The following is a 26651-nucleotide window of genomic DNA, read 5'->3' on the forward strand; positions in this document are numbered from 1 at the left end:
GTCTGGGACTTGGAGGTCTTAAACCCAAACTACTGGGGCTGTTGCTGTGGAGATGCCTGGGGCCGCGACGACGGCCCGGCCCAAAATGGCGCCCGGCCCCTCAGGGTGGTCGCGAGGGGGCGTGGCCGAACGGAGGCGCGGTCCGGCATCGCCCCGCCCACCTCCGGCGCCGAGGGGCGGGGCTCTCCGCGGTGACGTCAGACGGCGCGCGGCTTTGCACACGGCGTGCGTGCGGCGGGGCGGGCGCGCCGGAGGTGGGGGATCCAAGATGGCGCCGTGCGGACGTGTCCGGAGCCGCTGCCCGGGCCCCGCGCTCCTCCTGCTGCTGGCGCTGGCGGCGCGGCCGGCGCTCGCCGTGCCTCCCGCCGCCGGCCTGCAGGCCGGACCCGGCTCGAACGCGGCGGGGCAGCCCGCGCAGGGAGCGGCTCCCGGTGCCGCGGGCCCGCGGGGAGCCCGAGGAGGCGGAGGCGGCTCCGGCGGCGGGTGGAAGCTGTCGGAGGAGGCGGTGTGCCGCGAGGACGTGGTGCGGCTGTGCTCCAAGCACAGCTGGGCCAACAACCTGGCCGTGCTCGAGTGCCTGCAGGACGTCCGCGAGGTGAGGGCGAGGCCCGGCGGCGAACAAAGAGCGGGGCCGGGTCCGCCCTCGGCGCCGGGAGCCGCGGCCTCACCGCGGGGCGGGGTGCGGAGCGGGGCTGCGGGGCGCCCCGAGCTGCTGCCGTGCGGCCCGCCGGGCTGCGCTGCGTCCGGAGCACCTCGCGTCGGCTTCCCGGCCCTCCCTGCGGACGGCGAACGTCTCCGAGCGCGGGGCGCCGCCTCCCGGGATCCGTTCCCGGCCTGACGCCCCCCGAGGACTCGCGCTTTTATCCGACTTCTCGCCGTCGTTTCGGATAGCTGGTAGCGGAGCTGAGCAAGTCCTCGTGCAGCGCGGCTGCGAAGCACCACGGCGTTTTCCGTGCATCTCACGCCCTTCCTGCTGCTCCCACCTCCGGGCCCTTTGGACCCCGCTGGGGGCCCGCAGCTCCCCGCCTGCCCACCGAGGCAGCCTCTCTTCACAGCTGTGTGGCTCCTCCCTTCTCTCTCCCCCCCCCTTCCTCCCCTTGCAATGTTTATTGGTTTTCAGCCATTTTAGCACGCTGGACCTTCGGGTGGTGCAGTTCTTCTGCTCTGTGCTGGTTCTTGCTGATGGAGTTGAATGGGCTCGGGGCTGTATGGAGAGAGGCAGGAGGATGCTCGGCGTTGTGTTGTTTGCAGCTGATGCCGCCCCATACGTGGGTTGTGCACACCTAATGAACGCTCTGCTCTTCAAAACGTTATGTCTGCTTGTGGTTTCCCTCTCAAAGCCTGTCTCCGTGGCTGGGGTTTGCTGGCCGTACTCCTGTCTGGTTGTAATACCCAGTGCTGAAGGTGGATTCTTTCCTGGGCAGCGTTAGGACACCGTGGGGTCGTTTTGGGTTGGGATTTCTCTGCTGGAGCTCAGCAGCTGCTCTGCTGTCAGCTGCTCCAAGGGGCTGCGTCCCAGCCTAGGGGCTGTGTGCTGGGGGGCTGCTGGACAGCTGAGCCCAGCTAACGATGCCATTTAAGTGTTGCTGTTTAGGTTCTGAAAAGAAGCAGTGACTTGTGAATGTTGGGTTGTGTGCGGGGTGATGTGGGACAGGTCTGTGTGTCAGAATCCCCATTGCCTGGAGGCGGTGCTGGGGGACATCGGTGGCATTTCAGCTGTCACTCTTGTCACCACAGCCTGTCATTTCTACCCCAGCACATCTGTCAGCTCGCTTGGAGGGTACCCAAATAGTAGCAGCCATGTTTTAATATGGGGGAGAAACGATGGCGAGTGCCAGTGTGTACAGAATGCTGTTGGGATGGTGCTGGGGAGGGCAGCATTGGGTGCTGCTTTGCTGCAGGTACCAGGTGAGGCTTTGGGTTGTGGTTTGGCTGCTTCCACCCAATGCTCACACTGATCTTACTTCTCCTCGAAAGAGGAGTTCCTCAAAAGCAGAGGAGCTTTCAGTTTGAGGCTGGGAATGTTATTAAGAGCTCCGTTGGTTCTATTTTTTCTTTGTGGTGCGATACTGAGATACTCTTAAATCAGAATAATCGGGAAGGAGTTGCTTGAAGCCTTGGGTTGGTGAGGTGCAGGTGAAGGATGGTGTAAGCAGCACGAATGTGCTGTGATCACATTGTTCCAAATGCATTCATTTCCTTTTAGTGGAAGTTATTTGTGCCCTGGCCACGTTCCCTTTTCAGGGTTCATTGAAATTTGTTATCAGTGTCGTTTTAACAGTTATTATACTGTTGTTATCAGTTTTTTTGTTTTTAATCTGAATTTTGGGAAGGTAGGGGAAGGGCAGAAGAAGGGCAGTGCGCTCTTGGTACTCAGAGGTTTGTTTGAAGAGGGTTTTGTGGAGCCCTTCTGCTTGCTGCCCGCTTTGCTGTGCAGGAAGGCTGCAGCTCGGAGCCCTGCTGTGGGCTGCCCACTAAACTCAGTGGTTATAATGCAAATAATGCCAGGAAATAACAACATATTTGCTGGGTAAATGCCGTGCATGGTTAATGATGGCTTTGCATTTAAAGCATGGCGGAGTTGTTGAGTTTTGAGGTAGGTATGGAAATACCTTAACCTGGCGTGGGAGCTGTGCTGGTTTGTTGGCAGATGTATTTCTGCAGTTTAAAAAGTATCTTAATTCACTGATTAAGCAGACCTGGCTTGATGCTGTGATCTGTTTAAAGCAGTTTTGTGGGCTGGTGATAACAATACTTTGCAATACCAGTAGGTGGATATCGGTGTGATTGCAGTGTGGGAGAAGGCTGCAGAGTTTTCCTAGAGCCCAGACAGCAGTGGTTGGGTTGGGGTTGGATTTGGAGGCTTTGGCTGCACACTCCTTTGTCCTGGGGGGGGCTGTTCTGCAGGGTCAGTGCTTCTGGGGGAAGCCCCTCTGTCTCCATGCTGAGGGTTGGCTTAGGGGTGGGAGAAGTGCATCAGCTGGGGACGTGACAGCGTGTGCTGTGCACACCTTTGTGTCCTTGTGAGCCCACACGTGGTCAGAGCTGGATGTGCTGAGCAGGACCACCTGCACGCTGAGATGGGGAGGCCAAGCAGTGGTGCTCGCTCAGAGCCTTCACCTCTTTGGGGGTGCTGTGGCTGTAAGTAAGGCACTGTGTGCTCCTGCCCTCTGTGTCTGCTGTTCTGCTCTCCTGGCCAGGACCTGGAGCTCGGAGGCCTGCCTGCCTGCCTGCAGCTCGTGGTTTAGCTGCATGGTGAGCTTTGTTTGTTTGTTTAACCTCAGCGATGTGCTGGGTTGAATGGAGGCTGTTTCGAGTCAGCCTGCTGCATGAGCTCATGTGTGAGCGGATACTGGCATCGCTTTGGGCTCTTACAGCATTGAAAGCACCAGGCTGGAATTCCTGCCCGGAGCTGCAAGGAATGGAGGGCTGCAGATTGTGCTGCACGTGTCTGGGTTTGGAGGGAAGGCAGGCGGAGAAGACCAGCAGTTTGCTGAGCAGCCATCCCTCTCAGTGCTGACAGCACTGCAGGACCTCCTGGTGCCTTCAGGTGAGCACATGGCAGGGCAGCAGGCTGCTCTGGTTCCTGCTGCTGGTTGGCATGCAGGGCAGGCTCTCTGTGCCTGCAGCACTACTGTTGGGTTCAGACAGCAACATGCAAAGGGATTTATTTATTTTTTTTAAGGCAACGATCAGAAACCTGGGAAACGTACCTTAAGCCTTGCCAAGGGCTGTGCTTATGCTGTCCCTTTCTTTTAAGGGCTGTTGACCTGGTGATGACTCAAAGCTGGCTGCGCTCGCCGTGGGAGCTCAGAAGCTCTTACATCCTCAAGGAAGAAAGGGATGGGATGGATCCAGCAGCTGAAGTTGAGCTAACTTAAAGCATTACAGTTTTAAGAGATTGAATTAACCGTTGGACTGTAGCTGGATGCTCAGTGTGTGTCTGTGCTGGGACTCCCCAGCTTAGTGCTCTGCCTCACGCTGAACGTGATGAAGGATTTCTGGTGGTTCATGGCAGCTGGAAGCTACCTGGGGCACTGTGCCTCCTCCTCAGAGATGTGCACAGTGGGAGCTGCAACCCCCAGAATCAGTTCTGTGCCTTCTTTGGCACGCCTGCACTCATATTAGCTGGTTCAACACAGGTTTGGTTTAATAAAAGGGGGATTATCTTCCAAGCCTGCCTCCTCCAGGGATGCAGGGAGGACCAATGGAGGCAGCTTGGTGCAGCCCAAACTTGGCTGCTTTGAAGGAGGTGTTTCAGGCAGATGCTGTGCTGCCTCTCTTTGCTGGTACAGAGCTGCTGGCTCAGTGTTCTCTTCCCTGCAGGTGAACACTGTTTTCTTGGTGGGCTCGGGTTGTTTTGGTCCTGGGAAAATGTACAATTACTTTTGGAAAAGCCTTACAGTTATTCTTGCTAATTAAAGAAAAAAACCAAAAGCCACCCCCCAGCCAGATGAATGGAAGGTCTGGGTAATTGTCTTTTCATTTTAAATCTTACCTCAAAATAGTTGTTGTTGGTTTGTTTTTTTTTTTAATCCGTCTCATTTCGTTTCGAGCTGTGTGAAGTTGGTTGCCATGGCATTAAAAAAAAATCCAAGAACTCAATCCTGTCAGCACTTTCACTGCAACAGGTTGCCCAAGGAGGCTGTGGATGCCCCATCCCTGCAGGCATTCAAGGCCAGGCTGGATGTGGCTCTGGGCAGCCTGGGCTGCTGGTTGGTGACCTGCACACAGCAGGGGTTGGAACTGGATGAGCATTGTGCTCCTTTTCAACCCAGGCCATTCTATGATTCTGTGGTTTTATGATTGCTCTCTGCCATCATTTTATTTCAGGGATGGTGGTTTGTGCTGGGGTGGGTGTGAGGGTCCTCCTCCCCCAGGTTCCCTCTGTGCTGGGGCAGTCACTGAAAAGGCAGTGCTCTGTTCTGGGTGAGAGCTGAAGGGCTCCCCTTGGCCAGTAGGGCTCTGCTTTCCTTGTGGCTTTAGAGTTACAGCAGTTGATTTCAGGTGCTCCTTTTAGAGCACGTCTCAAGTTGGCCTTTGCTTGAGTTGTACCTGTGATGTCTCCATTGTTGCTGTGTGTTCTGTGAAACACTTCTCTGATTTTTCAGGAGCTCTGAGTCCCTCGGAGCAGGCAGCTGGTTCTATCAGTGTAACGAAGCATTGCCCTGTATGTAGAAGGGTGTGTGGTTAAAGCCAGCACTTCTGCAGCCCTGCTGTGCAGAACCAGCCAGGAGGCAAACGTGCTGCTTTTTGTTTAAAGAATAACACCTAGCTTACCCCAAATACATGCCTGTCATTCGGTGGCAGCTTGGCTATCTCAGCATCTTAGAATCATTCTGGTGGGAGAAGGTTGCTAAGATCATCTATCAGCCCCAACCCCTCACATCCTGGTGAGGACATCCCTGCCCTCCCTGTGCTCAGGAGTTTGGTCACAGGGATGTTTTCTTCCAGCCTGTTCAGTGCTTTCCTCCAAGCAAACTGCAGAGCGTGCCCAGCTGAGTGTGCCTTCTAAGTGATGCACTGATTGCCCTGCAGAAAAGTTTTGCTAGTTGTTGTTTAATTCTTTTATTTCTGCTTGGCTTGTAGGCTTCCCACAGCCGTCCAGGCTTGGCTTGAGCTGAGTCAACTTCCACTGCACTGCTCTGCAGCTGAGCTGAAGCAAGGTCTGGAAGAAGCTCGCAGTGACTCCTCGTTACCAAATTGATTTCTGTCTCTGTGCTCCCTCTTTCCACGTGTGTCATAAAGTCAGTGCAGCAAACCACCTCCACCTGACGTCAGTGCAGCAGTGCAGCGTCACGGCGCACGGTGTGCACTGTGCACGGGGCCACGAGCTGCATTCATGGGGGTTTAAACAAGTCAGTATTCATGTAATCCTCTTATTGTAGCACTCAGACAGGCTGGCTGCAGCCCGCTGCCCGTTGGTACAATGGCCTGAGGAAGTGCAGATGGAGGGCTGTTGTGTGCAAGGCGTGTTTGCCAGGTGTTTTATGTGGCTGCTTTTGGTGTCTGCGGGTTCTGAGTCGATGCTGCTGCGTTCTGATATTTGAGACAGCGATGGGTGAATGGCTGGGTCTGTCACCATGGCACACAGTGCCTCGCTGGAGCTGACTGGAGCCTTGCTGGAGCTGTCTGGCTAGGAGATAGGTGTGCTGTGCAGCCCTCGGAGCGCTGTGCTGCCGTCGTTAACGAAGCGTGGCGAAGTCTGAGCTGCATTTCGTGGTTGGCAACCAGAACTGCATTCTTAATGAGTGGTGTAGAGCAACACACAGGGAAATCTTCTTAGGCACTGTGGAAGTGGTGGAGCACAGTGTGCTGTGAAGTGCTGTTTGAATGGGAGATTTCTTGTGGCAACCTTAATAATCCATTTTTTCTGCTTAAAACACGAATTTTCTGCAGCTGCCAGCTTTTCAGACAGGGATCCAGCAGGATTTCGGGTCACCGCTTACCAGAAGAAGTACAGGGTGGGAAATACTTGGCAGCAGTTGTGGCTGGAAAGCAGAGCTGTCAGAGTCACCGTCTGCAGCAGGAGACCGAAGATGTTGTGAGTGCAGTAACGGGGTTTGCTTCTCAGCAGAAAGCAGCAGCCAGCCACCTTCACTTGTGTTGTTTCTACTTAGTTATATGAAGTCATTGCTTTTGAAAGCAGAAAAAGCTGAAATGCTGATTTCCAGTGTGAGTCTTCCCTGTGAGTGCAGGGTTGGGGCTCAGACAGTGAGCTCTTAGCCTGGCTTGGTGCATCCCAGCAGTTGAGCGTGGTTTCAACCAGCATCAGCAGGAAACAGCTTTTCCCTCAGCTCAACCACAGCTCTGAAGGTGTGTGCTCGTTCTAATTGTTAATAGCCTTAATTGGAAGTATAGCTGTGGAAAACTAATTGTAGGAAGGCTGGGATTGTACATCCACCTTGCGGAGCGCAGTCACACCTGCTGTGTGTCACTTTCTTTATGAATCTCTCCTGTACTTCAGCAAGCAGTGAACATGCAACAGATCATCACTGCAAATGCTCCCATCTCTGACTGCAGTGATAGCAGCAGTGGGCAGGGAGATGTTCCTGGAAAAACACGGCTTGTTGCAGCTCAGGTAGGACTTAGCAACGGGGTTTGAGACTGTTTGCATCATCCCCATTTCACACACTCCAAGGCTATGTTGGCTTTGCTTCTGTGAGCTGAGACCTACGTGGAGAGGAAAGATGCAGCAAGCCACAAACTGCAGGGCTTTTCCTCCCACCCCTCCTCCAGGCGTTTGTGAGCTCTTGTGGTGTCCTGCAGTAGAAAACCATAGTCTAAACTTGTTCTGTTTGGGAGAGGGCGGGTGGAATTTAAATAATTCTTTGTATATCAGCTCTTCCCAAAGCAATTTCCCAAATTCTTCCCACTGTTGAGACGTTCTGGTGAGATCTGTCATGAATTCATGAAGCCTTTAAAGGTTAATTTACAAATGTTGCCTTCTGATGTCCTCTTTATTCACTGGGTTCACAGTATCCTGGAATACTGAGAAGGCATTTTCTGACAACTTGATTGGAATACTGGGGAGCTCAGTTAGCCTGTGTGGTGCTCCCCTATGGGAGTAGTGAACCTGGATTTCTTTGTGTCCTTAGAAGATAGAGGGTCAGTCTCTTTGCTGGCCCTCCATGGCTGGAGCAGTGTGGGTTGTCAGATCTGCACCTTTCTGGCAAGAGTAGAATCAGAAAGGAAAGTAGAATCAGAAATTGGAGTAGGATCAGAAAGGTTGGAAAAGAGCTCTCAGATTCCCAAGTCCAACTCCCCCCACTGTGCCCACTGCTCACATCCCTCAGTGCCACATCCCCGTGGCTCTGGGACACCTCCAGGGCTGGGGACTCCCCCACCTCCCTGGGCAGCCTGTTCCAAAGATGTAGTTGTGGAACAGAGGTGCACAGATGCTTTCCTGATCCTGAATCCTCCTGGAAACGATGGGTCAAAGTTCTCCACCTCTCTGCTTTTGAGCACAATGCCTGTGCTGAGCAGTGAAGGTAGATGCTCTTCTTCTTCTTATAACGTGGATTTTTTCCACTTTTTTGCATGTCAAACCAAAGCTGTGCTGGCCAAGTCATCTTAAGTCCTTCCAGGACAAGATGTAGGAACCATTGTTCTGGCCTATTCTAGTCTAGGAAGTGCTCATTTTCCTAGAAATAGGTTGTAGTATGCCATGGAAGTCCCGTGCCCTTCTGATTCTGGTACAAATCCCAGGGTTGGCCTGATGGCAGTGAGTTTGGTTTCATAGAAGAGCAGTTTGGAGGCTTCTATTAGAACCTCTTGCTTCTTGGATCTCATGGCATGCTGCTGGGTTTTGGCTGTGGAAGTATTTATCTTCAAGTCTCCCTGTTTTCTTTGGGATGGTATAATGGTAGGATGCCCTCTTTCCCTGGAAGAGATGCGCAGTTAATTGAACCTCTCATTAATTCCATTAGTTGAACAGTGGGCTGGTAAGGCTTGTCGTGGTGTTCAGGCAGCAGTGGTTGTTGGCAGCCACCAAACCACAGCACGTGTGCCGTGTACCTGAGGCTGATGCTGCTTTCTTTGGGCTGGATGCGGATGAGAACCTGTCTGGTGGTCCTGCATTTCTCAAGGAACTCGAGTTTCTGGTTAAAATAACTTTGCTTTGGTATCCTCAGCAACAGCAGAGTTGGGACACAGGTGGTGAGCGTGGGCAAAGCAGTGAGTCTGCATCGGTGCTGCGAGCGGAGGTGAGGTTTGTTTTTGTTTTTCCTTGTCAGCGTTGCGGGTTCCATAACAGCTGAGGTTTGCCTGTGTAGTCTTGGGGATGGCTAGCATCTTGTAACGTCGAGCAAATTGCAGGTTTTTTCTTAATTAGTCTCTCGACTGAAGGAGATATAGCTGTGCTCTTTCCATACCAAGAAGTGCCAGTGTTTAATGTACTTACTGGCAAGATGTGCTGTGTCAGAAGTGTGCAATGGGTGTGGATGTCAGCTACCTGGTGTTTGCATTCTTTCCTGCTGTCTGTTGTTAGCTCTAATCCATAGGAAGTGCTTTGTGAGGAACATTCAGTTCCTTTTGTCTGCAGCCTCTCAGTGGGATTGAAGTGTTTCTTCATCCTCCTGTGGCAAAGCTGCAGCTGGTGTCAGTCCAGAAGGATTGGGCCCATGCCTGGGGCTGTCCTTAGAGAGAGGTGTGCTATGGGGCAGGATATTGCTGCCCTGGAGACTCATCTGGTCTTGGAGCTGGTGGTTACTGTCTGGTGGCTGTTTGCTGTAGGATTGCTGTAGGTGTTTGTCCGTTGAGCAAAACTGGAAGTCCTCCATTGCATGTGAGAAGGGACCTGGGAGCAGCTGTAGGAAGAAGGAAGGGATGCGAGCAGCTCATCCCCATGTTCTAGCTAAACTTGTCTTGTACCTGTGCTAACAATGCCTGCTAAGTTGTGTGTAATGTGCAGAGTGTGAGCTGGGAGCTGTGTGATGAATGCCTCTTGTGGCTTTGGAGGCGTTGCAGTGCTCCGTCCGACCCTGGTGGTAAGGCTGGCACAGTGGGGTGGTCCTGGCACTGCTCTCAGGGGAGAAAGATGTCAATGTTCAGCAACATCTCAAGATGTCCCTTTTGGGACAGGGTGTCCAACCCTGCCCCAGGGAGAGATGTCTCTGGGCACAACGCCGTGTGCTCCGTGTAGCTTTTCAGATCCAGCTCTAGCATACAGAATCACAGAATGGCCAGGGTTGGAAGGGACCTCAAGGATGATGAATCTCCAACCCCCTGCCACACGCAGGGCCACCAACCTTCCCACCTAATGCTACACCAGGCTGCCCAGGGCCCCATCCAACCTGGCCTTGAACACTTCCAGGAACAGGACATCCACAGCCTCTCTGGGCAGCCTGTTCCTTTTATACAAAGATCTTGCTGCAGCTTATTTGTTTCATTCCTTTCCAAATGGTTTCATTACAGAGATTTCCTGTTTTCAGTGCTCGCTTTTGAAGAAGGGATTGTCCTGGGAATGTGTTTGGCTGTTTTGGAGGAGCACGTAGTGTGTTCCAACTGATGGAGGACCTGGTGCTCTAACTCTGCATGCAGTCATAGCAGTGATGGAGTGAACCAATCCAAAAGCTGTAGGCTTTCCCTTTCTGAGCTGCCCTGTGTCAGGCAGGGCAATGTGAGCCCGGGGTTCTGGTGTCTTTGAGATGCTTTGGTGGAACACTTAAAGGAGAGCATTCCTGGAAAGCCATATCCACTGTGTGCTGCTGCATCTGTTGTGCACCCAGCATGTGTTCTCAGGACAGACTGAGGCGTGGTGACCTCACAGGCTCAAGGTGGGATTCATCACCCTGCAGAGTTGCTGCTCAAGGCAGGAGGAGGAAGGCTTTGTCTCTGTGTGGGAGAAACAGGGATTTGGTGAAGCCCTGATGGGAGGAATTGTCTGTGTTGTAGCAAGCTGGGCTCAAAGGGGTTAAAATTCTGCACCTGTGGTACGTGGCTGCGTAAATGAATTCAGATTAGATACCTAATGGAAAGCATGTTTTAATGAACCCTGGCTAATTACTCTATTAAGTTCTTGATCAATACACTGGAGACTTAAAACTGCTCATAGGTTGTTTTATTTTTTTAAATCTGCCCTCTCTGTATCTTTTAAATCTTCTGCATCTAATCAGAGCAACTGGAGGCACTTGTGCTGTAGTGCTGCTTCACCAGGGCCGTGTGTCATAGGGGCACTGAGTGCTGCAGGCTGAGCTCTTCCAAAAGCACTGAGTTTTTGGTGGGAAATGCGGGTGAAGAAATGGTCTGAGGGCTGATGGTAGGAGAGAACACGAGTTTTTCTTCTTATGAAGCTGTTGTATTAAAATGTGCAGGTTTATTAGTTGGAGCTCCCTAATGAGATCCGCCTTCTGCTTTAGGTTGGAAGCGTTCTGTGTGCTTGGTGCGGGCTGGCAAGGCAGGTGTGTGGGTATGGTTCTCTACAAGAGGAGTTCCTGTAAATATTTGTCTACATACAGCCACGTTGTGACCTGCACAGAGCTCTCTCTGGTGCTATCAGACGTGGTTTGCTCCATTTTCTTGTGTGCAAATTGCAGTGGACTTGGTGTTAATTAATGTCAGGCAGGCGGCCTTACCCTTAGGGGATAAAGTACTGTGTTTAAATTGTTATGCTAAGGAAACTGGGAAACGTGAAGTCTCTTCTCATCCAGCTAATGAGCCAGCCCGTGGATGACGAGCTCACAGTAACACATCACCATGGGTGTGCAGAAAGGAAGAAGGGATACATCAGTGCAAATGGGGGGTGGTAAGTCAGCAGTCAGCTTGCACTGCCATGGCTTTTGCTGCATGAATTCCTTGCATTACTCCTTGAGAAACTGCAGGTTTGTCACACAGGTGGCTCCTGTCTGTGTGTGCTCAACCCAGAGCAGCTCAGGCCTTGGTGGAGTTGGTGGATGGGTGGGAGGTGATGTGGGTTTTCGGTGCACTCCGACAGCAGCATTTGGAGGAAAACCTCCTCCGTGAGGCTTCCAGATGAAAAGACAGAATAATAATGCACAGACTTTGTTCTCTGCTCCCTTGGAAAGCTGGAATTTCATGCCTTAGTGTAATTGTGGAGCACACGTTCCGTGTTGTCTTATCTTCCATTGGCGGTGGTGCTTTTGTGCTTAACTCGTCTGCTTTGTTTCATTGTTGATACAGCTCCTGTTGAAAGGAAAAAGTCCCTGTTCTGTTATCGAGGGATTGTTCAAGCATGACTAGAGATAAAATTAACTGGCAGGTCACAGCACTGCGTGCTCCGAGGAGTGGCTAAAAATGATGGCTTGTGTTCCTGGGCTGAGTGTGAGCTCAGGCAGTGATACGAACAGATTGGAGTGGCCAGGGGATGTCAGCTGGGACTTGGGTCTGAAAGGACAGGAGCCAACCTCAGTGGGGTTGTTTTCTTCAAATAAAAGCCTAACAACTATTCTGCAGTTACCATTCTTCAGTGCTTTTGTGCTTGCAGGAGGTGTGGCTGCCCTGCCTCGTGCTCTGGTTGCACGGCTGCTCCGCTGTTGCAGTAAAAGAGTGCTGAGATGCTGGTGCTGCCCCGTCCCTGCAGACAGCCAAGGTCAGGGAATGGGGCTCTGAGCACTGATGGAGCTGTGTGTGTCCCTGCTCAGTGCAGGGAGTGGGAGCAGATGGCCTCTGAAGCTCTTTTCCAACTCAGGTGATCCTGTGATTTAATCCAACAGGAGCAGTTCCATTGCAGCACCGGTGCTTCATGTTTTCTTCTTCAGATCCTTTTTCTTAGGGCCTCTGCTGCAGGAAGAAACACCTGTTTGGCAGTGGAACATGTTGGGAACTTCAGCAGTGCTGGAAAACTGTGCTGAGAACAGGTAAACCCACTCTGTTCTATTGCCATGAAATCCCAGCACAGACCCTGTGTGCTCCGCTTGGATTTCCAGCAGCAGCACAGAGAAAGGGCCACAACCCTTCAGTCTTCACAGGATGAGTTTATACAGTGATATTACAGGATTTTCATCATTTACCACTTAATTTTGTGTAATTCCCTCTCTAATAACATAATTGAATTTTCAGCTTTCCTCTTAGGTACTTGAAACAAAAGCAGGTTGTTTCTTGTCGGGTCAGCCACGGCGCTGTGTTCCTTGTTCCTTACTTGATGCAGTGTTATTAACGAGGCAGCACGGCTGGTGGTCCCCAGCTCCATGAGCCATGCTCAGAAACCTGCTTAATTAGGTGTTAAAATCCAATGTGTTGCTGTGCAGGCTCCTTGCAGGCTGGGTGCAAGCAGTTCAAATGCTGCTGCTGGTTAAAATCAAAGAGAACTTTGCAGCTGGCTGAGCTGACACAGTACTTTCCGTGGTTTGCAGCAGCTTTACTTTCTCCTGCAAGGATATCTTTGGCCAAACCATAGGTGGTTTCAATCATTCCATTGTAATATATGTACATGAAATACTTTCACTGCTGTTGCTGGGTTCTGAGGAGTCTTCTGTGCCACAGCTTGTTGCTGTGTGCTTGGTTACACCTGCTGCTTGTTTGCAGAACCGAGCTGTGAGTTGAGCTACTGACTGAACCCACACCTTTGACCAACCATTAACTTTGGAAGGCTCAACTTAGCTCAGGAGTGCAGCTCCTCAAACAACTTATCCTCCTGATAGCTATGGCATTCAATGTGCTGGCATGAGCAAAGGGATGGCTGTGCCCATGTCGTGTCCTTTTCTCTCTGCTGTCCCTTCTTAACCCTGCTCAAGGATGTGAGCAGCAAGCAGGATGGGGTGAGTGTGCAATAGCTGCTGGAGTGGGACCAGCTGCACACCTCTCCTGCACAGCTCCTGCTTTCAGGTGCAATTCACTGTGTGAAAGCAGGAGGCTTTCTGATTCAAATCGTTTCCTGTTATTTCTTCTGTTGCTCAGATGTGCTTATTTGCTCTGCGAGCCTCAGAAGGTGTCTGGTCTCAGAGCAGTTTGTGATGTGATGTGTGTGTGTGGGGATGGATGTGCTTGGGTTCAGGGTAAGGGCTCAGGACAGGAGATGTGCCTGCGAAGATGTGGGTGTTCAGGGGAAGAAAGCTTCCATGCTCCTTCCAGTCAGCACAGAAAGGCTGCCTGGTGTAATTTTCTGGTGACCTGCTTCTAATTAACATGCAAATTAACTACTTGGTGCTGGGGATTGGGATTGCAAATACTAAGTGCTAATGTGCATTAGGCAGGGAAATCCCCAGCATCTGTTCAGCTCCAGCACCGCCTTCACTTTGCTGCAGCCCCCACCAAGGCACAGCAATCCCCCTGCTGCCAAATGGCTCCTCTGCCTCCCTTCAGACAGAGCGGTTTGTAGCTCTGTCAGCTGGATGCTGGCACACTGCAAATGCCTGCCAGGAAAGCAGACAGGATGGGCTGCCCCGCACTCAGGAGGCATTGCAGTGGTCACAGAGTGGGGCTGTGCCTCAGCCCTCAAGAAACCTGCTCATATGGAGCATCCCCTGCTGCCCAGGTCTCTAACAGCTGATTTAGTACTGTCTTGTGGTTCAAGGTACATTAAAACCCACTTGACTTTCGGCTCACAGCTTGTTCCCAGTGCTGGCAATTAAGGAAGGCCCATAATGCAAAACGTGCAGATTTGGAATGATAAAAATGAGGCAAGGAAGTGCTCAAAACCCCATTTTGCCCCCGCCTCTGAAATTCAGCTTAAGCTTCCCAGGTGAAAAATGGTGAAACATCAGACTGTCAACAAAATGCCATCAGTTCTGGTGCAGGGAAGACCTGCCTGTGTTTGTCTGGGGCGTGCTGTGATGCTGCTGTGTAAAGCCTGAAAGCTGCACGCCTCTCCTGCCTTGGTAGTATAAAGCCTCACTCTGCTAATCCTACTCCCACTGCAACTTTAAATAGAAGATGGGGAAGAAGGATCAAGCCTTCAGTTCAAATAATTGATGGATTAACTCCCTTTTCCTTATCTGGAAGGGCAGTGAGCTGGCTGGGAGCCCCACCTGTGTCAGTAAGGACCTCACCTGTTCCAACAAGGCTTCCTGTGTGATGGAGCTGCTCTGGGAGGCAGCCAGCCAGAAATGCACACCCTGGTGTGCCAAACAAAGACAAGGATGAGTTCAAGGGTGCGGGAGGTCAGCGAGCTTGGTGCTTACCAGGAATCAAGTCTGTGTGTGTCTGCTCTGCTTTTCAAGTGGTACGTAGAGAAGTGTGCTGTTCCGGTGACCTGCGCCGCGTTGGAGAGTTGCTCCCCCAGTTCTGGAGTGGGTCCCAATGGTTGTGGTGAGCTGCAGAGCTGGTGTTGGATGCCTTTGGGCAGGGAAACCACCTCACACCCGCTGCCCCATTCCTTAAGAGCAAGCTGCAGCAAGCTTAGGTTTGCAGAAGCAAGTTTTATGTGTGTACCGCAGAGCTCTGGTGATGCTGCATCCAGCAGGCGGTCCTTGTGTGACTCTAGCTATGGGAATCAGTCAAGGCCGGTTCACTGGAAAGCGTGAAGGAAGGATATATTGTTGGATGGCGTGCTTTCTTTGCAGGTGTGCACTGTGAGGATGAGTGGAAGCGCTCAGGTTTCTGTCACTTGTTAGAAGATGCCCACTTGAGGACGCAGGGCTGGCAGCGGGTAGCAGCGTGTGCACTGTGAGCAGCACTTTGCAAGTTCAAATGGCAGGAACCTGCTTTGTCTGAAAGTATTACTTGCAAACGTGTGAACCCGTGGGAAGCTGCAGCACTAATGCTTGTGATAACAAGGCTGGGAGCTGGGTCGGAGCAGCAGTGCATCTGGGTGGGTTTGGTGTCAGGGCTCTCCATGGCTTGCTGCATGTCTCCAGCAACACGGTGCTTGCCTGCGGAGTGCAGTGTTTGCAAGTTGTGGGCTCTAACATAATAACCAGTATAGCTGATAAGGAACAAATCAGCTTCTTTTGTTTTGAGAAGCACGGTGCATCTTGCACAGGAAGATGCATGCAGCACGGCAGGGTTACAGATCCCTATCTGCAACTCACTGCCTTTGCTCACCCAGTTTGCATGCAGAATTGGCTGCAGCTCAGGTACAGCAGAACTGTTACCAATTAAAAACAACTTGGGAGGGTCAGCATGTGAGCATGGCTTCCCCGTGGGTTTGTGCCCTTCTTTGGTCTCTCCATTTGGTCCCAGGACGTGGACATTTGGCTGGATGATCTCACTCGTCCTGCAGGTAAAAGAATACAGATTTTTTTTCTGCTGGCTTCTGGCCTATCCCTGAGTGCTGGGGTTGATTTGGAGGATTTGGGTCTGCAGTAGCTCAGCTTGACCACTCTCCAGTTGCCCTGCACCATCCATTGCCCCCACTGGCAGCTGCTGAGGCTGCTGTGAGTGGCTGCAGATCAGCAGAAAGCAGCAAATAAGCAGAACCTCTCCATGGCAGTTATTGAGGAGAAGCAGGGAGGGTGGTGATGTGGGTTTGGGGTTGTTCCTGGGGGGATTTTCTGCAGCTTAGCTCTACCACTTCTCTTATGTGGATCCTCCAGGGGGTTTGTGCTGGAGCTGATTGTTTTAGGGTCCGTTTTGGGAAAAGGATGAGCTAAAAAGATATTTCCTTGTGTAGAGTAGTTCAGAGTTACTCCACAGCATCGTCTCTTCTTGACTTCAATGTCAAGGCTTGTTTGGTAATTTCCTAGATTATCCATTATAAAAATATCCATATTAATCTGGTTGCCCCAGGTTAGTGCATTAAGTGCTCTGGTACAGCTATAAATGTAAACCTGAATTTACTAAATTCAATTTTGCAGGCTTCAGGGAGCCTGAAAACGCTGCTTTTGGAACGCTTGGTCTGTGTGTGATAAAGTGAAAACTGTCTAAAGCTGGCAGTCCTTAGCTTGCTTTAAGGCTTTTCTGTCCTTGCTTCTTGTTCCCAAGGCAGTGGGGATGGAAGGCATTGCCATGCCCTGCGAGCTGTGCAGAACTCACTACGCAAGGCAGCATCTCTTCCTTACCACCTTCTGAAGTGGCTGGAAACCTGTGGATGAGCACTTTGCATTAAATGTGGGTGGGGGAAACCCTGAGGATTGCATCTGATTGCCTAAGGTTGGGGAATAAAGCTCGTGAGTTTCTTCTCTCCATCTGCTTTCATTTTTTGGATGCCTCCAAGTCCTGTTGTGCCATGATTGGGCTCTTACCCAGTTAATGCCAGAGGAGCTGTAGGTGCTGATTTTCAATGTATGCTCTGCTAACTTCACTAAAAAGAGTGCACGTGCCCTACAGCAGAGGGATTGGTTGCACGTTGTGCCACATGCACGCTTGCTGGGGATGCTCCTACCTTGTAGAGCTTTATTTGGGAATATCTGATCTCTTTCTGCACAAGTCTAAAGCATCTAATGCCTCTGTTCTGTGTTTTATCCTGCCTTGAGCAGTCCTGCGACAACGGTGTTCCCAGCCTCTGCTCTGCTCTTGAGAGGTGACCTTAGAAACACCTGCATGAATGGCTGGCTAATTGGTGGGTGAGTTCCTAAGCTGCTTTGCCCTTTTGTATGGAGGCTGACACCTGCTTTCCTCTCATCCTTCTACAAAGAGCAAAGTCAGGCAAGGAGATCACAGGAGACCAAAGTCATCGTTTGTTTTTTGGCAGGGTTAACCTGTGCCTGGTGCTTTCAGATCTCACCTTGTTGTTGCAAAAGTTGCGCTATGCCAGCATTTTTTATTTCTTATCATCTGGGTAATCTGCATGCAAAGGGCTTGAATGTTCACAGTGGGCAAAAAATAGTGTCTGCGTGAGGGCTTATACCAATGAGAGCAGATCAGAGTCAGCATGGTGAGGGGAAAGCAGGGAGCGAGGTGGTTGGTAGGAACTTTGGTCTACTTTAGGACTTTAACACATCCCTTTGTACTGTTTCAAGTGCTGTCTTCTAAGGAAAACATCTTTATTCTGCCTGGTGGGTTGGACAAAATGCTACCAGGTTCTGCAGTGAGGACTGCTTGGGTATTGCCATCAGCATCATGGCAGTGTTCCTGAAAAACAGGTGTTCCCTGCTGTGGATTTCCATGCCTGTAGAGGTTGGGGTTTGTAATTTAAAGTTCATTTCTCCAGCCCAGCTGGCCTTGAGGTGGTGGGAGAACATTGCTTTCATGTGTAACTTCAAACAGGTCAGCAGTGCAACACATCACCGCCACTGACTGCAGCGTGATGTTTTCTATCAATTGAGAGCTGCTACCCACTGTGTACTTCTACTCTGAAGTTCTCTTGTAGTTGTAAAGGAAAGATCAGGGAGAAGGTGCAGTATTGCTCATGTGCTCGTCACAGAATCTTTAAGGCTGGAGGAGACCTCTCAGATCCCCAAGCCCACCCCAGCACATCCCTCAGTGCCACGTCCCCACGGCTCTGGGACATCTCCAGGTATGGTGAGTCCACCCCTCCCTGGATAGCTGTGCCACTGCCTTACTGCTCTTCCAAAGCAGGAATTGTTCCTGATATCCAGCTTGAACCTCCCCTGGCACAACTTGAGTCCATCACCTCTCCATCCTATCTCTAGTTGCATTCCAGTCCTTCCAGCCCACCCGCCCCGTGCAACTCAGGCAGGATTTGGGGCTGCCATCCCAGCCTTCTGGCTGGCCAACAACAAAATCAAGCACAAGTGGGAGGAAGAGGCTGACCCAGAGCACTGGGACTGCTGGTTGAACCCTGGTGCTCTGATGGTGGCAGTGGCACAGCGGCGGTGCTGTGGCTGAGCAGCATGGCAGCAGCTGGGTTTTCCTTTTCCTCCCCTGCCCCTTCCTTCCCCGTTATTTCCACTCCACAGCTATTAGCAGAGAAACTGGAGGTGTGCTCAGTCTCTTTAATTGCAGCTTGTCTTTATTCATAGCTTTTTAAGTAGGAGTTATGGAAACAGTAATTGGAAGGATTTGTGTGCAGGTGTCTGGCTGGCCGCGTACTGGTAAGACATCTTTCTACTAACGCTGCTTTCCAGAAAGCTCCTTGAGCTCTCTTTTAACATCCAGCATCAAATACGTCTTTATTTTTTTTTCAAACTTGCTCATCTGTGTAAAGCTGGCCAGCTATAATTTCTTCCCTTGGCCTGAGGGAAGCTGATCTGGCTGCTTACCGCGGCATCGTTTTAAATCCTCTGAATTACCATCACATCCAGGATATCCAAGCATGGCTGAATGGCTCTGTGTAGGTATTGAGGGGAAGAGCTCAGGCTGAAAACCCCGCTGCTCTTTGGAGAGGAGCTCTCAGAGACACTGCGTGGGGAGATCATAGAATGGCCTGGGTTGGAAAGGCACACAGTGCTCATCCAGTTCCAACCCTCTGCTGTGTGCAGGGTCACCAGCCAGCAGCCCAGGCTGCCCAGAGCCACATCCAGCCTGGCCTTGGATGCCTGCAGGGATGGGGCATCCACAGCCTCCTTGGGCAACCTGTTCAGTGCCTCACCACCCTCTGACGTGCTGGGAACCAGCTCGGTAGGAGCACACAGACCTCATGGAGAGGTGCAGTGCTTCTGTAACACTGTGTGCAAGCTTTTGTATGGGACAAACTGAGCAAAGGCACTCGGCTTGGTGCTGTAACAGGGCTTTTGTTTGCCAGGTCTGAAGGCAAATAGGGTTCTCATTTGCTAGCTTGTTACCAATCCCATGGAAACCTTGCCTCCTTGGTGTCTCTGAGGACTTATTCACATTGAGTTTCGCTGGAGAAACTCCAAGTGATTTTATCTGGGGTTAAAATAAACAGAATTTGCTTTTCTTCCAGCAACATAAAGACAACATTATGATTCATCCAGGCTGGAGTTCTGCTGCACAGCGCCTGTGCTGCTGGAGGAACGGTGCCCAAGCAAAGCAAAAACAAATGCATGTAAATTGGGCTGTGTTTTACATCCCATAGAACGGCTTGTCGCTCGCCTCTGCCCTGCATGCTGTACGCAGGTTCCTAAATAGCACGAGCTCTGGGTGATGAATCAGGGCTGCTGGCGGCTGCTGACTCATTTCCTTATTGGTGCAGATGGCTCCAATAAACCTTGCTGGATAACTCTTACCATGTGAAATGCAGTTCCTCATGAGAAGCTTCCATCCAGCGTGCACAAGTGCTCCCGAAGCCCAAGTGCTGAGCATGGTTAGTGCATAGCAGAGGATGCAGTGTGGAGGCAGCTGCCTTTGCTGTTTTTATCTCCTTCCTCCTGTTGGGCTTAAAACCAAGCTGCCATTTATCTCAGCACCATTATCTTGCTACGTCGTCAGTTGCATTTATTTAATGCAGTATTTCTGGCTTTTTGGAAAGACTTTGGGGTGGAGTGCTCAACCTTTGGGCAGGTGGAAGTGAAGCAGTGCTGTGTTTCTCATGGAATGGTTAAGGCTGCAGAAGACCGAGGTCATCAGCTGCAGCCACCCAAAGTGCAGGTGCTGCAAACTCACCATCCGCTTGCATGCAGAACAGCTAAGTGTTGTGCTGGCTGTGCTGCATTGCATCCGTCTCCAGGAGGAAGGATTCCAGTCTCTGTGCTGTACAGGGTACCTGAGGATGGTGGGGTCAGCTGGCCTCACCTTGGCTTTCTGATCTCTTCATTAATTTCTTGGTGGCCTTTATGACAAGAGGACCAGATGCTGGGGAGATCAGTATCCCAGGCAGATATAAGTAAGCTCAAAGCCTGGATTGGAATAATTTCAGTCTTGCTTGATCACAGCATAATTTTTCTGGAGTTTTCTAGTCTGGCTGCATTATTTTGCAGTTAATTTTAGCCTCTATTGCTAAGCTCAGTATTTTTCTTGACTAAATAGATCTGCTCTGTAATTATTTAAATGCTTGCATCTTAATGTTTCTATCTTTTTAATAACACTTAAAAGCAGCAAGGCATTATCTGCAAATCGCTTTGCCATTCATCGGGCTGCTTCTGGCTGCGAGCAGAGGTTTAATTAAAGCACAGAAGGGACTCTCAGGGAGGTGGTCAGTGGGCATGGTGAGGGTGGGCTGGGGGGTCTGAGCTCTCTTCCAACCTGAATGGTTCCGTGATTCAAGATTTGCTTTGCTTTCAGCCTCAGAGCATTGGGTGAGAGCAGGGCTCTCATGGGATCGTGGGGGAGTAACGCTGCTCTTCCTGTGGTTTGTGGTTGAGCTGCTTTGAGGTATTTGGTTTCTATCGCCTCTGAGTAGAAGAGCTGGCAGGAGTTAAAATTAGCTGAGTCTGCCTCCCACCTGCTTGAGTGCAGGCTTATTTTGGTTCGGGGTGGAACGTGTGGATTTAAGTCATAGGGGTGAGAGCCGTGCTGCTGCTGCCCTGGGCAGTGGGCACACTGGGGCCCCTGATGGATGGGACAGCTGTGCCCCACTGACAGAAGGGAGGAGAGCACTCCTGGGGGAAGAATGCATGGCTCGGAGCATGGAAAATAGGAGTAATGAGCCCACACTGAATAACAAAGCGAAATATGAATATTGGCTGCTGGGAGCATTGTTCTCTGTTGGTGCTGAGCAAAGCTCTGTGTAGGGCAGCCTGGCAGAGCTCTGCAGCTGGGTGATGGAGCTGGCTGCAGCTGGAGCTGCATTGCTTTGCTTTGCTTTGCAGCACAGCATTCCGTTATCTGTGGGAGCAGGGATGAGCAAGAGCACTTGCTTAGAAAGGTGCTTTGAGGAGTGCTGCTCCAACTGCTGTGGCAAACAAATAACTTCAGGGCTCGTCTTGTTCTGAGCACATCAGGACGGGCTGGAAAACCTCCAGGAGAATGGAGAGGAGCAGCCAGGCAAGAGCAAAAGCAGACATCTGGGATGAGTTTGCTTTGATGGTGCTGAGCGTTAGAACAGCCTCTGATGCACGGGGCTGGTGTTGAAATGAGGAAGGCTGCTGCAAAGAGAGCTGCAGGGCCTGGGGGCCCCCCATGCAGGGACGGAAGCAGGAGGAGCTGCAGGAGAGGGCTGCTGGCACCCAGCTGGCTGCAAAGAACCTGCAGGGATGTTGGGCTGTCAAAATTGATGTATGCCCTTCGGCTGCACTGTGATCAGCGGTCAGTTGCAGTGCATGTGAAACCAAACCAGAGCATTTTCTGTCACTGCAGAGAAGGAGTATGCTTGTATGTTTACTAAACGTGTAAGTAAATCACAAAGTCTTCTCACCTGCTTTGGATTTGAATTATCACCAGTTTAACTTTTGTAATCCCACGTGATGCTTGCAGGAGTGCAGGATGCGTGAACTTGGCTTGCTGCAGCCTTATGCTGCAAGATGTTCCAGCAGCTTTGAGGATGGGCAGATTTCTCTCATCCCAGAAGGATTCCTGCTTGTGTCTGCCCATGGTCCATGAAGTGCTGTGGACCATCCTGGGCTGGCAGTGGGGAAGGAGCTGCCTGGCCTTGCTGAGCTGGTTCTTGCTCCCTGGCTCTTGCTGTGGCAGTGCAAGGTTGGCTGCCTGACACCTGAGCTCTGAATTGCCTCCTTGTAGCCTTGCTGTGCTGGGACAAAGGTACTGCTGTTAGCTGCGTGAAGGATGTGGCTCCAGACTTGTTTTCCCTTAGCAGCCTGATAGCCTCCTTGTTTAGCAGCTCCTGGGTTATCTGCCATATCTCTGCGGGTGATGGTGATAAATGTTTGTTTGTTTGAGGTCAGAGTGAAGAAATTCAGCCCTGCCTCGTGCTGCAGACACACGCTCTGTGCTTTGCTATAGGTGTGCACGTGGCAGCACACTGAGCTGGGCCCCCAGCCTGGCCTGACCTGCCTGCAGTCATGGGGACGTGGCATGACTAATTGGCATCCTTTCCTAATGGACCTTCTGATCTTTGCACAAGAGCTTAGGCATAGAGCACCCATTGCAAGCAAATCACCTGTTTGTTTTATTGCTTTGCTGCATGCTGGTTCTTGTTGGCTCTTGCTTGGGCCAGTCCCAGGTTGTCCCCTGGGTGCCTGAAGGCTGCCCACAGCTGATGGCTGTCCATCACTGGTGATGCTCAATTGGAAGGAGCTGTTGATTCTGATGAGGGTGGAGAGGCTTGGCAGAGAGATCCAAACAAACCAGAGTTGGGTAATCACCAACCACGTGGATTTAACAAGAGCAGTGCTGGATTCTGCACCAGGGAAGGGGCAGCACTGGCTGTCCAGACAGACTGGGGGATGAGAGCCTTCATCCTTGGTAACCTGCTGGGATTCTTACCTTGCTCACCAAAAATCCAGTGGTATGAATAGGGTTTAGATCCTTGGTCTTGATCCTTGGGGCTGGATGTAGGAGCAGCTCTCAGTCCCAGTTGGCACAGTGTCCTCCATTCCCTGGGGCCCGAATATCGTGTGGTGCCAGGTGTTCCCACTGCCCCATGCCTCTTGGCCACTTTTTATCAGGTCTGCAGGCTGGCGATGGCACAGAGCAGCTCTTCTTGCTCCTCAGCTTTTCCTGGTGGTAATTCAAGACTCAGCTTTCCATTTTCTTCCACGGTTCGTGCCTCCTACAGAAGCGTGTTGCTCTGAAACTGCTTTTTGGGGTGAACTGGGTGGGTGCAGCCTCCTCAGAAAGGCACCAGAGATTGCTCTTCCTCTTGCTCAAAAACTCAGCCCCTCAGTGAATGGGATGCAAAAGGTAAAAATACTTGTTCTCTCCCTTTTGCTCCTTTCTGGTGGGGAGAAGCAGTTGGCACTGCCCCTCGTGCACTCACACAGTGGGAGGTGAGGAGCAGCTGAGCTGGTCAGGGGTCACCTTTTTCTGTATCAAGCATTGGTGGCTGCATCCCTCATTTCTGCGAGCTTAGCTGCTGAACTGTGAATATATGCAGTGCCAAAGCTGCCTCATTTCCCATGTAACTTCGTGGCCTTTCTCAGAAGAACAAGGCTTGATTTCTCAGCCTGGTATTTTAATGCACAGCATTTGAATGTCCTGTCTTTCCAGAAAAGCTTGCCTGAACTTCCCAAGCCGGTGCAAACCAGTCTGTTATCTGCTTGGGCTCATCTCTCCATAAAAAGCACACTGAGTGTTAATCTTTGATGGAAGCAAAGCAAAGCTAATGAGATTGCAGGATGCTCGAGTCAGTGGGGTGCTTTGGGAAGTGCTCCCCAGCCCTTCTAGGTTCTCCTACCGGTCTGCTATTGGGTATGTCCATGTTCTGTGGGGTAAATATGGTGCTAATTCACATAGTGTTGCAAAGAAACTGATGGACTGAAGCATCACCATCCATGGAGGGTGTTTGTCTGCTGAAGTTGGCTGTAGCCTGAAGTAGCCTTGCGGAGTGGTTAAGGTGGGTGCAGAAAGCTAGAGCTGCTGCTTCCAGCTGCTGCAGCCTGGGTTTTGTCACGGTGTTGTGACACCACCCCTGTGGTCTGAGGATCCTGAGCAGGCATTTGTTAGGATATCAAGCTTTTTAAAAGTTACTTTTCAAACTGGCGATTGCTTCGGAGAGGTGGTTTTAGGTGGCAGCGTGCTCAAGCTGTAAGGAGTGGCTGTGAGCCTTCAGGTGGGTTCTTTGTTTGGAACTCTGTACGGCAGGGCAATGCCTGCCACTTCCTGCTATTCAGAACAGCAGTGCATTGGTTGCTAATGGCTGTAATTAGGGACTTGGAAGCCTTTCCCACGCTTCCTTTTTCCCACAGACCTGTTGGTGCTGATGGTGCAGGCGCCCTGGCTCTGGGTGGCTGAGCAGAGCCTGCTGAGTCAGGGTTGCTTGTCGCTCAGTGCCTTTGTGATGGAGCTGCTGTTTCTTTAAATCCCTTCGGTCGCAGTCGATGTCAGCCTGTGATTTCCCACAGCTGTTTGGCTTTATTGGCTGGGGCAGTTGGGCCAGATGCAGACGTGCCCATCCATGGTGTTGTGGCATCTCCCTCAGTGCTGCCCTTGTGCCACTTCCATCCATGGAGTACCCGGAGCCTTCCAGATGCTTGGATGCCATCACCTTACTGTGCAGCTTTTTAACACTCCCATTGTGTCATTTTTTCCCACAACGAAAACGAGACAAGCGTGTTCATTTCTATCATTGTATTCTTCTGTGTGTTAAATACATTCGTGAACTGACGCTTCTTTTTTTTTTCTCATCTCCTTTCAGCCAGACAACGAAATCTCTTCAGACTGCAACCACGTAAGTATTGCTTTGTTTCCTTCTGCCTCCCACTGGGCCCTTGGCAGCTCCCATCCCTTTCAGCCTCAAGTACAAGGTGGAGTTTGCAGGAAGCGTTAATTGGGATGCACTTGAGTTGCTGGGCTGTGGAGGAAGAGCACAACACGACTTCTCTAACCAAGAGCAGCCAGTATGTTCTTACTGAAAACTTCAGAAGGGAGCACTATAAACTTCTGTATCCGAGGAACACAGCTGATATCTTTTCTGGCTTGCATTTGGGGGGTGGTTCCTGTTCCCGTGCGTTACTTGGAGCAATATGCTGAGCTCCTTCTGGAGAGATGTGAGCAGGACTGAATTTAAACTTCTGTGTTGCTTTCACAGCTGCTAAATTCTTCGACTTGCTTGCAGAATGCCATGGGGGTGTGATATTTCGAGGCAGCTTGAACTGCTTGGCTACTTTGGGAACAGATTTCCTCTCGGTGCTGTGTTTAACTGAGCAAACTGTTAGCCAGGTTTCAGGCTGTCAAGCTCACTCTACGTAGGGGGCTAAAATAAAAAGGCAGAGCCTTTTTCAGAAGCCATAATTTGGTTTTTTAGTGATATATGCCAACACCAACCCTGGCAATGCTGTCCAACCGGGCATTTCCAGCAGAGTTTGTAGCTTTGGTTTTATGGCTGCTGATCCTCTCCTGGGAAAATGCTGAGGTTCAAAATCTGTGTTTTTAAGCCACAGATGTAACCTCTCTTCTGGCTGTGGGACGGTTTCCTTGGAGGGATGTGATGCCAAGGCCCTCTGAGGTTTGCAAGTGCATTTTTATGCTCTTACACCTCATTCTTGTCCTTCTGATCCTGGCTGGGAGATGCTCTTTGAGCGGGCAATCTCCCCGCTAATTCTCTTTGTTTATTCAACTTGGATGTTTACAACTTAGGCCCTCCAAAATACGTTGGAATTTCTTTATTTAGCGTTTCACCGCTACAGAGCCTTGCTGGGAGGTGTGGAAGTGGAACGTTTTTAGCTGTGTGTGCTTCCGCCGTCTCAGGGGTGGTGCAGAGCTGCTCTCCTTCTGTCTGAACACATTTCCCTGTTTTCTCAACGCTTGGCTTACAACTGAGATTTCAGAAGAGAAGTTTGACAAAACTCGAGCATTTCGATATTTGTTTGGCTTCTGCTGTGAAGGCAGAGCATTAGAAACGAATTCTTAAAGCTGTTCAATCTCTGTTTAAACACAACATAAATTTCTGGAGGAAAACAGATGAGCTGATAGCGCTCCTCTCGGGCAGCATCTCTGGCTGTTCATGTGCTGAGGTTTTGCTTTCTTACCCTTTCTTTTCACTTTGTGGTGCCTCAGGAGGAAAGCCGAGGCGTGGATCTGTCTGCAGAGCATAACTTGCCCCAGATTGATTCTTGCAGGGTGACCCAACGCATCCGGGCTCCTGCATGAGCTCATCTCTGGCTCCTACCACCCTGACTGTGGTGTTTTGCAGCCTTGTTTCTGATGGATGAGTCTGCTCAGCAGAAGAGAACCTGTAGGTCTGAAGGGCGTTTGCATCCACAGGGTTGTCTGAATGCAGCCCTTCATAGAGGGCGGTGAGTCAGGGCCTGGATGCAGTCTCCTTCCCTTTTTTGCAGGGCTTTAGTTGGGTGTTCAGCAGCAAAATCTGCTCGTGCTGAGGACTTTGTTGAATGGTTTGTGTCAGGCAGATGAGCCACGGCACGGAGGTGTGGGGGATTGAAAACACAGCTAAATAGGCAGCAGGTAGCATCTTACAGCTCTTGTTTTTTTCCCTTTTGGTTGCGTGGATGTCTTCATTAGCTGTATTTCCTTCCAGTGAGTCAGCCCATGACCTTACAGAAAGATTTCTGGCAGTCTGAATTTGTTCAGGATAAGAAATGTGCTGCAGAAACGAGGAGACAAAGTTGTTGTCAAGGAGACTTTGCATTGATTGTTGTGCTGTAGAAGGATGATGATACAGATCTGGAATGTTGATGTCTGATTATTTCTCGAAGCAAAGCAGCAGTTCCTCCATGGGCAGCTCTCAAACCTTCTTTCTACAAACGCTCTCTCTAGCTCCTGTGGAACTACAAGCTGAACCTGACTACAGATCCCAAGTTCGAGTCCGTGGCCAGAGAAGTTTGCAAGTCCACCATTGCAGAGGTAAGGCACTGCACACTGCTGTCGTGGCACTGAGAATCCATCATCTCCTTATGATGGAGAACAGTGCCAGCAATGTTCTGGGTGAGCCCTGC

General features: G+C 51.0%; 1 protein-coding gene across 2 annotated transcripts in view; it reads left to right on the forward strand.

Moving 5' to 3' along the window:
* The first annotated feature begins 241 nt into the window (after nt 1-241).
* The window catches only part of GLG1 (golgi glycoprotein 1), a 60365-nt gene continuing 33955 nt past the window's right edge, over nt 242-26651 (forward strand). Inside the window, exons 1-3 of one of the 2 annotated variants that reach the window (XM_031615295.2) lie at nt 242-595; nt 24392-24424; nt 26473-26559. In XM_031615295.2, coding sequence (XP_031471155.2) covers nt 269-595; nt 24392-24424; nt 26473-26559 — 447 coding nt within the window. In that variant the 5' untranslated portion in view covers nt 242-268. Of the gene's footprint in view, nt 596-12349; nt 15620-24391; nt 24425-26472; nt 26560-26651 lie in introns of those variants that run through there. The other variant, XM_090149725.1, reaches the window with a different exon arrangement.

The sequence above is a fragment of the Phasianus colchicus genome, chromosome 13 (assembly GCF_987193195.1).
Source record: "Phasianus colchicus chromosome 13, bPhaCol1.hap1.1, whole genome shotgun sequence".
In the NCBI taxonomy this organism is placed as follows: Eukaryota; Metazoa; Chordata; class Aves; order Galliformes; family Phasianidae; genus Phasianus; species Phasianus colchicus.